Source organism: Acanthisitta chloris, unplaced genomic scaffold, assembly GCF_000695815.1.
Source record: "Acanthisitta chloris isolate BGI_N310 unplaced genomic scaffold, ASM69581v1 scaffold10384, whole genome shotgun sequence".
Taxonomy (NCBI): domain Eukaryota; kingdom Metazoa; phylum Chordata; class Aves; order Passeriformes; family Acanthisittidae; genus Acanthisitta; species Acanthisitta chloris.
Window position 1 is genome coordinate 24,005 of NW_008668757.1, and position 10,514 is coordinate 34,518.

At 46.6% G+C, this 10,514-nt stretch overlaps 1 protein-coding gene across 1 annotated transcript; it reads right to left on the bottom strand.

Annotated features, from left to right (window-relative positions):
* Positions 1-438: 438 nt before the first annotated feature.
* Positions 439-9,803, bottom strand: AKAP13 (A kinase (PRKA) anchor protein 13; the record flags this gene model as incomplete). The annotated part of the gene is made up of 10 exons (XM_009073055.1): positions 439-488; positions 1,270-1,582; positions 3,356-3,805; positions 4,137-4,187; positions 5,306-5,350; positions 5,879-5,949; positions 8,022-8,186; positions 8,918-9,097; positions 9,459-9,541; positions 9,622-9,803. Coding segments are annotated over 10 exons (1,590 nt in total), but the record flags the coding sequence as incomplete, so codon positions are not given.
* Between the last annotated feature and the right edge of the window lie 711 nt (positions 9,804-10,514).

Here is a 10,514-nt window from a genome sequence, read left to right on the forward strand (position 1 = left end):
TGGTTTTGGTTATGTTCCCCAAGAAAAGGGGAAGTTGAAGGCACAGACCCCTTAAGGCTATGTTCTCTCATTCTTTAGCAGTAAGAAGAGACAGAAAACATCTATCCCAACCCATTTAACCCAAGGTTTGCACAGACAGTACTACTTGCCTTGCAGTCAGCCTCTGTGGTGAGAATTCACATAAAACCAAAAAGAGACCTTTATCAATCACTTAACAATTTTTATAACACGTTTCACTTGAAAACTCTAAAGTCTTGTCCAATGCAGGAATCAGCCACGTGCTGTGTCTCTCCATCCACCACGTAACAATCTTGATGACCTGTTTCACTTGAAACCTCTAAAGGCTTGTCCAATGCAGATATCAGCCATGTACTGTGTAACAGAAAGGGAAATGTTCATGGTGCCAATGCCATGAGTGACCACTGGAAGAGTCTGTGCTCAGCAGAAGATCTCCTCATCCTCCGGAGGTGCTTCTGACAAGTGAGAATCTGCAGCACAAAAAAACCCAGGTGGGAATCACTATGGGAGCACAGGGATACAACAGGAAGAGTGTACAAAACCCTGCTGTCTGCCAAACCCATTGAACCCCTTAAAAAATGTTCAGTTCCCTGATGAGCTACCATGAAATCACATCTTAATGGCTGAGCTTTCCAGTGCACAAGTTGGCAAACATCAGTGAGTTAACATGGATGAAACCAACCATTTGAGGGCATGTGATCAAATTTCACGTAGGTCAGAGGTTTGAGGTGGAGATCTGACTTCTAAGGGGATGCAAAACTACCAGAGAAAAAAAACTTGCATAGTTTTTTTTGTCAGATCAGGAGAGAAGATAGACCAGCTGGAGGGGAAGGGAGAGGCCACCAGAAGGGCTGTGGGTATCACTTCCAAACTACAATCAATGCCGCAGGGGCTGCAACAGCCAGGAGAATCCCAGCAGCAGCTCCTGAAAGCACAGACATTGAAGCAGGACATTTTCCTCCTCAAAACAGAGCATGCTGGAATACAAACAGAATCCAGCCTCTGCAGGCTGCTCAGGACGGGATGGGGAAGGGAAGAAGCAATGAGCAGAGTGTGTCCCTCTGGCAGAAAAGCCCATAGAAGATCACTTCAGGCTGGGAACTCTACTCAGCACAGCTGAACTTCTCCATCCCTGTGTCACCATCCACATTCAAAGGTAGATTCTGTGGCTGCTGCAAGTTTTCTGGCTGAAGGAAAGCAGCCAGCTGACCGACGCTGAGAAACACACCTGTGACCTTCCCTGACACTCACCAGACTGATGGGAGCGATGTCCCCTGCTCTTTTTCTTCTTTTCCTTCTTCTCCTTTGGTTTGGCTAAACTGAAGAGACGAGAAGGCATCTGAGTTTGTTCCTCAGCTGCCTTGTTAGTCTGATTTGTTGTGCTAAGCAAATGGAAAGTGCATTTCTCTTTGTGTGTCCTTGAAAGACTGTACTTTTTTGGGGAGACAGACAGTTCTGCATCAAAGAGCCCTTGTTTAGGAAGGGAAGGGCTCTTCTGCTTGGAGGATTCATCGATGCTGCACTGGGAGGGCACTCTTGCAAGTTTCTCATGTAAATTTGAAACCTATAAAGAAAAAGATAAGTGTTTCATCAAAGAGGCAACACAGAATCTGGATAGGAAAGGTGTGTCCCAGACCACTCATAGAGGTTATTCTTGGTAACATCCAGCCCATTCACCAGATAAAATGTGATCCCCATCCAGGCAAAGCAAAGAGAGAAAAGCCCTCTCTGTTTAAGATGAAGAAACGAGGCATATAAAGAGTAACACTCCACAATCTTTTGCTCTTACATGTACTATGCTATGTATCAACACGCCACGGGCAAATATTCCCTAAGATCTCAATACCAAGACTCACCCTGCATCGTTTGCACACACAGATGGTGGCAGGAGGCCAAGGAGCAGCGTGCACCTCTCCAGGAGGAGAACGCCAGCACCCAGCACAGGAGCGGCATGTGTCAAAGGAAGCCTTCCCAAGCAAAAGATGAAAGCAAAAATATTTTTCCTGATGTTTTTTCCCCTAACGGCTGTCTCAGGATGTAATTGAGCTTGCACATTCAAAGGGAAGATCAAAACAACAGCCCAACAAAGCCTCACTGAACCCTCTATTAATAGCTCTGAAATGTCAGTAAGATACCTGCCTCGAAAAGGTGCTTCCTTCTCCTAAACCCCTAGGCCTTGCAGGCATTTTACCCCTCAGCCTCTCCATCAGCATCCATGCCCCTCGCATGTCTACATGTGCTTGAAGCTGGAACAGCTTCACTGGCTGCTCAGAAAACTTCTCTCTTGATCAGGAACAGGGTGGGAGGGAGCAAGCCCTCCTCTGGTGATTAGCTTTTCAGAGCTCACTGCTCAGCTCCACAATTAGTCCATTCAGGCACCCAAAATAATTTCCATTCCACAATCCAACATTTATAAACTAATTTTGCTACAGCTCTAAGCAAATTACAGTCAGAATAGTGAGTTACAAACAAACAAATGATCAACAGGCTTAAGGATTAAATTCAGCCCGTTTTTTGCCAATGGTGGTTGCTTTCCTAAGCCAGACTGCTGCACAGTTATGAAGAAATAAACCCCAGCTTGCTGAAAAATGCACAGAGCAGGACCTGTGTGTGGGCTTTTCTTTGTGGTTGTGGGCAGCCAGGCACCAGAAGCCTCTTTAGCAGAGTCAGGGACCTTTGCTCATTGAGCCACAATCAGACTGCAGGAGCTCAGTCTCTTTAGGTCAGGGGCAATGCCCATCTCTTTGCTAGCTATTGAGAATGCTTTTGGAGATGGCTGTCAGCATGCAGACAGCCTTCTCCTGCAGTTACCAGCCTCACAAGTGGTTTTCCTGACTGCTGGAGGGTGCAGGTAACCACCAGTGCTCAGGCTGTTTCAGAGAAGGATGTCTCCTCTGCCTGACCACTCCCCCAAGCTCAGCCCTCATGGGGTGAAGGCCAACATCAAAGGCTGTATTGACCTCCTGGGATTGCCTAGGGAATCTTCTCTGGGAGCCAGCCACCTCCACTCTGCCATCCCCCAAAACGTGGCACAGGGAAGCAGGTAGAGCTCAGGCTGTGGTAACCCAGTGGGGGCTGCACTCAGCACTGGCCAGGCACCCCAGATGTACCACATCACACCAACACTGGCAGTGCCTCAGCAGCTCCAGAGGTGCAAGAAACACAGCTCTGCATGTCACGTGCAAGGAAAGCAGCAGTTTTAAATATGAGGCCCCACATGTCTAGGGCTGGACTGGCACCAGTCCATCCCTGCAGGCATGCAGCTGACCCAGGAATTGGCCAGGAGCTCCCTACACAAAGGAACTTGCCCAGGAGCCTGCCCATTGGCATCATTTACCTGGTTGTAGTCAGACTGCTGCCGCATTTGAGCTAACTGCTCCATATCTTGCTTGAGCTGCACCTTCTCCCTCTCCAGCTGCTTCTGTGCCGTGCGAAGCCTCTCCAGGTCGAGCTGGTAGGCAGCTTTCTTCACCTGCAGCTCCTCTCGTTCACGCTCCAGATCCTGCCACCCTTTCTGGACCTGCTCCTCACGCTGGGCCAGGTGAGCCTCCTGCTGGGCCAGTTCCTTCTCCCGGACTTCCCACTCTTTCTCTCTCCTCCGTCTCTCCTCCTGGTGCTGTGCCTGCTGCTTCTTCAGGTTGGCCAATTCCTGGCGCTGCTTCTCCAGGCTGCGCTGTTTCTCCTGCTCCAGCAGCGACGCTGGCCGGGGGCAGTTTCGGCTCGCAGCCCTCTCGCTCAGAGCCAGCTTCTGGTCCTCAATGTAGGTGTCCTGCTGGAGCACAACACCCTAGGAGACAGGGACAGAAATCACTGCAGTGTCCTCTCCATGGAGAGAGATCTACCTCTGAAAACTGCAGGGTGCTGTACTGAACCCCTTCTTCTCTGGTCAACCTCAAGCCCAGCGCTGCAGCCTTACAGCTGGGCTACCAGAGGATGATGTCAAAGCACCTCCCCCAGCAGTTAATTCCCACGTCCTGCCAGCACACTGCCTGCAAGCTGGCCCTGGGGTGTTCAGCCATGCAGAGATGTGATGGGCAAAGAAGAGGAGATGGGGGATGCAGTCTGACTAACAACTCAGGCAAGCAGCATGCAGAAGCAGGATGAAGGGCTAAGCCTACCTGCAAAGCATTGAGCAGCTTATGGAGGCTGGTAATGGTTTGAAGGACCTGCTGCAAGAAAACAAAAGCGTTGCTATTAGGTCCCACTGGATGCTGGGGTATATGTACAGCACCTTTCTTTCCTCTGTGACACCCTGGTGAGTCTGACAAGCTGTATGGCCATACCTCTGCACCTTCTTTTCCCTCACTCTTCACCTGCAATGACTGTGTCATCCCTCAGTACACAAATTCAACCCTTGGACATCTTCCAGAGGTGCCTGACAACACCTTCCTCCCTCCCTAGCTGTCAGTGTGGCAGGGGAAGAAACACCTGCAGAGGCACCTCAGGGGAAGCCCTAGGTTGTCTCTGTCAACCATTTCCCACAGCATGAGCTTGCCTAAGGACCAGCAGAGTAACTGGGATGAAACCCAGCAGTTCACTTAGATATTTCAGGAAAAAAACTTCAAAGGGGCAAAAAAATATTTTAAATGAATGTGGACTATTTGTACACTCTACCCTGGCTGACCCATACAAGCCCCACTGCCATTAAACAGAAAAGCTGCACTGCAGCAGGTGTGTTCATGGAGGCTCTGAAAATACAGGTAAATGCAAACACCTCATGCATCAATACACAGCAAGCCACTTTGGAGCAATGCCCTATCCCTAAATTTAGTCTAGCTAAAAATTCTCTGAATCTCTCATATCCTACAATTATTTTAAGAAGAAGAAAAACCACTGCAGTATTTGCCATAGTGGTGTGATAGCCACTAGTAAGAGAACTGCTTCTCACTGTCCCATTAATGCTAATTGGGAGTTATGAATGTGTATCAAAGGGAGAATAGAAATCTAATTGCCCCAATTCACTGCACCTGCAACATAAAATTAAACTCTCTCTGTCTGCAGATGCACAATAAATACAGCCCTGTGCCTCCTGGTGGTAATTAACCCTTGCTGCCTATAATCAGCACATATCATCCTGCTGGCAAGCCAGATGACAATCAGCAAATTTTCTGCCTGAACATCCAAGGTTAAACAAATGAATGACACAGTGGGTTCAGCTTAATGCATTTAAAAGTCTACATGCGCTTCAGCAAATGAAATGTGTTTTCTTCTACATTATCACCTATTGAGACAAATTCACTTGCCACTTAAATGAAGGAAACAGCTGAGCAATGGAATCAATTCTTACCTCGTTATTCCTTTTAAACATGAACATCAGATTAGCACTTCCACCCTAGGACAAGATCACAAATTTAATATGAGGACAATGAAAAATCACAGCAAATGTGTTCTGAAGCTGAACTAATGACATACCCATTAAACACCCCCCTCCACTTTCCATTCTGGGAGAATTCATGCATGTTTTTTAGACAAGTTAGAATCATATACAATAAAATGTTAATTAGGTATCATTTTGCAGTTATGTGATGGATTGATCCCCAGGAAGAATAGGTGCAAGGTTATAGCTGACCTTATCATTTCAATAATGATGCATAATTAAACACATGCTTTGGCTGCTCTGCAGACAGATGGTAGATAACCTGTGCCACCAAGGAATACAACTGATTTGCAACCGTTTCCAAGTCAGGATTTTAGCTACAGAAAAGTGGTTTTGGTTGCATACTTCCAATTTTGTTTTATTTTTAACTTCTTAGGATATATCTAAGTGCCAAGTAATCCAATGGCAATTTTTCAAAACTAGAATTGTCACTCTCTTGCAAATCTGAACTCAGTGTCTGCAGACAGATAAACCAAGCTATACCTTCTTTAAGATGCTGTCTGACTCTGTCCTCCGAAGGTCCTGAGCATCGTCACCTTCATCTTTCGCTCCACCTAAAGGAAGAAGTCAGGATTGACACTGCTTAGTCAACATTGAAGTCATAGATGAACTTGCTGAAGTCTGAGAAATTTAATACAGGAAACTCCAATGTTTCACAAAAGGTGACACAGAGCTTTAGACACTTTAACTAAATGCATTTGCTCCCTAAATGTATGGAACACGTCAGCACCACCAGAAAAAAGTGGATGTGAATTTAAGATTAGGATTGACTTTGGTTTCAGAGAACATGCTGATAAATTTGGCACACTGCTATTAACTGCTGCTCTGTCCAGCCCCCACATTGCTGTCTACTACCACAGAATACTTGCTGAGAAGACATGAGGCAGAGTAAGAGCAGATGGAGGACGATAACAGAATCATATCAGGGTATATTATTGCAGGTATAGTTTCAATGCCTCTCTTGTGCAAATTAATTTACATCTGGGTCAGATACTGCTGTGCAACACCTTGTGTAATTCTATGCTAACAATTTATCATTAACCTTAGTTATCAGAAACTAGATCTTCAAAGGGACACTGGACTTCTCTTTCTAACTTCCCCCTGGATGGCTCCTATCAGTGCTCCGAAGCAGGACTGAACTGACCTGTGGGGACAGAAGGGCTGTAAAACCCTCCCCCTGTGCTGTCCTTCTGCTCAGGGGCAGCAAAGGAGTCACAGGGACCTTCTGTCCTCTAGCTTTTGCCATGACTCTTTTACTCCCCTTGCCAACTGAGATGCAGCCCATGGGGAAAACCCACATGTGCAGTGGCAACCTCCCTACTGGCACCTTTTTGATGATAAACAACTTTACATACACCTGAATCTGCAGCACACCTAGTGCAAAGGCCCTCTGCTCCCACCACCCCCCAGGCAGGCTTTGCTATTAGAGGCTGACCCACAAGTCCTCCTAACAGACCTGCTCTCCTGCACCACATCCTGGAGCCTTCCACCTCTCTGCAGGAGAAAACACCTCCCTTCTGCTTCGCAGGAGCGGACAATGAAGGGGAGTCAGGTTATAAGCCTTGCCCAAGGTTTCACAGGTTGTGAACTGCAGATGAAAGCCAGGTTTCATGCCTCCTGGTCTCCAGCTGAACAAACAGGCCCTACATTCTTTTCCCAGAATCTCCCAATACTCTACAACCACTGAATTAGAACCTAATTCAAAAGAGAGTTTTCCACAGAAAACCTAGAGCTGGACAACAAACAGTCTGAGGTTGTCCCATTCATCATTGCACAACCCTAAACAAACCCATCCAGTGTGAATATATTTGTCATTATGATGACAAGGCCTTCTGAGGGCTTTGCAACTCTCCAATAGAACTAGGAAAGCCTCTACATACTTCTCATGTCTGACTGTCTGGGGCTAACACTGCTCCTTTAATGCAGGAGGTCAGACAAGGTCCAACAATCCCAATGCTGAGACAGACACTAGCACAGCGAAACTGGTTGTATTGGGAGAGTGAGTGAGACCACAGAGAAAGGAATTTGAGGACAGGGAAGTTTCTGATGAGTAGAGCAAAGAAAGAGAGCATTGGGAAGCAGCCAACTATGCAGCTGAAATAAATAGTCACACATTTCTTTGGGAGAGACTTAATTGCAGGAATAACACAAGCAGTTGTAGGTGGAACACAAATGCAGAGAGAGCAGAGACAAGGGAGAAGATGTTTGATTCAGCAATATCCTCATCCATGTGCAAATGCAACAGCACCAGGCTCCTGCTGGAAGATAAGTGAAGAACAAAGAACAGAGCTGCAGATATTACACTAATAACACGAAGAAACTAATCTATTGAGCAGCCAAACGCTTTCATGTGGCACACAAGTAAAGGAGCAAGGATGAGTTAGTGAGAGCACAGAGAGAGAGGAGTGAGTTCAGACATTTAATCCTCATGTAGCCATGGGTTCTCAGCCTCCACCATTCCACCTATACATAGGCTTTTTTCCTAATCTCTGGTTTAATCTATCAGCTCTTATCGGAGAGGAGCTGGGAAACCCAAATCACCAGCTGCTGAAGTCCTTTTGAAGCAAGAGGATCCAATGACATGCATTATTAACAAAGACTGATGTGCTCACACGTAACTACTCACCCTTAGAGGCATTCATCTGATGACTGTCAAATCCTCCAAAAGTTTCTGCCCTTCTAGGGAGAGAGATGGGGCCAACTCCTCCTTCCTGTTCCATGGCAGTGGTGCTGACTTGCTGTTCGAGGACAGTGCCCAGACTCCTGTTCACCAGGTCTTGCAGCAGTTCAACTAATAAAAAGCAGTGATGACTCTGTTAAAGGCCACCTCAGGCTTCTGAGCTATTTTCATCCCTGCCTCAGCTCAGGTCAGAAATTCTTTGTTGTACCAAGAACACAGGTTTCTATGACAATGATATGAACAGTACGCATTGCCCCTGCAAAAACTAATTCTGTCTGACCATTAACTTCAGTTCCTGGAGCTCTGTACTGGCTAACACCTCCCTCTCTTCCTCCAGGCAACCCTGATGTGCTCTGACAACAGCTTTTAATAATTTTTAGCCTCGCCAAAAATCACACTGGAAAGTTGCCTGAGTTTCCATTTACCCTGGCCTTTGTCAACAGACTTGCTTGTTCCTTGCAGGCACCACAAGCACCTGCTGGAACCTGAGCCCCACTCTCACCCCTTGCTGAGGCTGAAGCACAGCAAAAGCCTGGATAGTCCAAATTTCAGTCAAGGACAAATCCTGTCCTGCTCCTGACCCCAGCACAGGTTCAATGGTGGTTGTTCTCTGTGCTGACTTCTCTGCCCTCTTTCAACACCCACCAGTATCTGCTTCCTTTCCTAATCCTCATGACCTGTCCCTTGAGACAATACTAAGTAGTAGTATCTTCTGATCTGTGCTGTTGTTCCGAAAACTAGAAGAGTTTCCCTGAAAAACTGGTGCATGAGAACTGATGTCTTCACTGAAGCTGAAGGGTCTGTTGGTTACTGTAATTTATGTGTCACTCTGACTAACTCACCTTCATTTATTGCAGTTTTCATAATGGCCTCTCCTTTTGGAGCCTCTTCTGTGTTGGCTCTGAAGAGCAGCCTGGAGCCTGGCATGTCCTCCTGCACAGAGCTGTCTGTCATGTCCTGGAAGATCTTTGCCTTCTCCTCCAGCAAGAGCAGGATCTGCTTATCCTTCTGCTGAAGTTGTTCTGTCAGGGGGAACACAAAACAGAGATGAAGAGACAGTAAAAGCTTCGGCAAGGAAGCTTGAGCGATTCCTGAGATATTGGCCCCATCTAGTGGAACCTGACAATATGTGCTGGGTTTGGCAGCACCTATTGACACAACACGACTGTGCCCCGTGCAATCCAGCACAGCAGCAGCACCCAGCGGGCTCAGAAAAAAATAATGAGAGGAAGGTGAGCTGCAAACCAGGACTGCAATTACTTGCTGTATGCAGGATTCTTAGTCATGTGAAAAAAAAAAGTCAAAGTTTGACCACATAAACCCCCAAATTGCTGTACATTTTTCTAAAACCTCTCCCCGGCTCTGTCCTGGGCAGGATTTTACCTTTCAGTCCTCTCACTTTTGCATCGGGCAATTTCTTTTCAAACTCAGACTCACAAGGGACTCCTTCGTCTTCATCTCTATTCCTGGACAAGAGACATGTCTCAGTTACTACAGGAACGTGACCATGCACCACCTGCCTTGCAAGAATAGCTGGGTAACTTACATGGTGTTCATTGTGTCCTGAATGATCTGTATCCAGCCGTTACGCTCTTCTTTGGAGCTGGCATGGACTTCCACCATTTCGGGATCTTTTCCGCCAATGCTAATCAGGAACAATCCCTTCTCTTCATGAGCCACTTCTCGTACAATCAGCTTCTTCAGAGAGATCACAGTGGATTTCTGGTCCTTCAGATGGAAAGAAACAGGTGAGAAGGGTAAACAGGGCTAGTTCCCAGGTGCAAACTAGCACTGAAAAGTTCCCAATAAACCACAGTGCTACATCTCTCAGGTTGCAAACATTTTCTGATCCTACTGGGCTAATTCAAAACATGAATCATTTTCATGGGGCTAAGGAACAGGGAAGAGTTTGCTTTCCTCCAACTATTCTATAGGAAAAGCAATTTCACCTCATTCTATTTCAACAAAGAATTAATTTCAAATTGACTTTGTGGTTTTGTAAACTCTACCATATTTTGCTCTAACTCCAGCAAACCTTTGATCTCATTTCCTCCTGCCCACATGCTCCCTGTCATTAGTATCACAGCTCCTTACACTTAGTGCAGTCACTAGCTCATGCTTCACACACAGTCTCTTCATCATCTCTCTCTCTAAGATAGAGTAACATCTTGTTTCTAAATACCACAAAACCTCTGCTGTTCTCAGAAGCTCACAGCTGACTCCTGGGTGGAGAACTCGTGTGCAAGATGACGTTCACTGAGTGCTATGGTGTCTGTGTAATCAGCCTGCTCAGTTACACTGTGCCTTTGCTGCTGTGTCATCTGCACAGACTCAGCCCTTTTGAGCATCATACAGGATGCTACGACTGGGGTGATTTGGCAGAGGCTCACTAGCAGGACTTGTGTGCAAATCTGCTCCCCTTATGTAGGGCACTGAGTC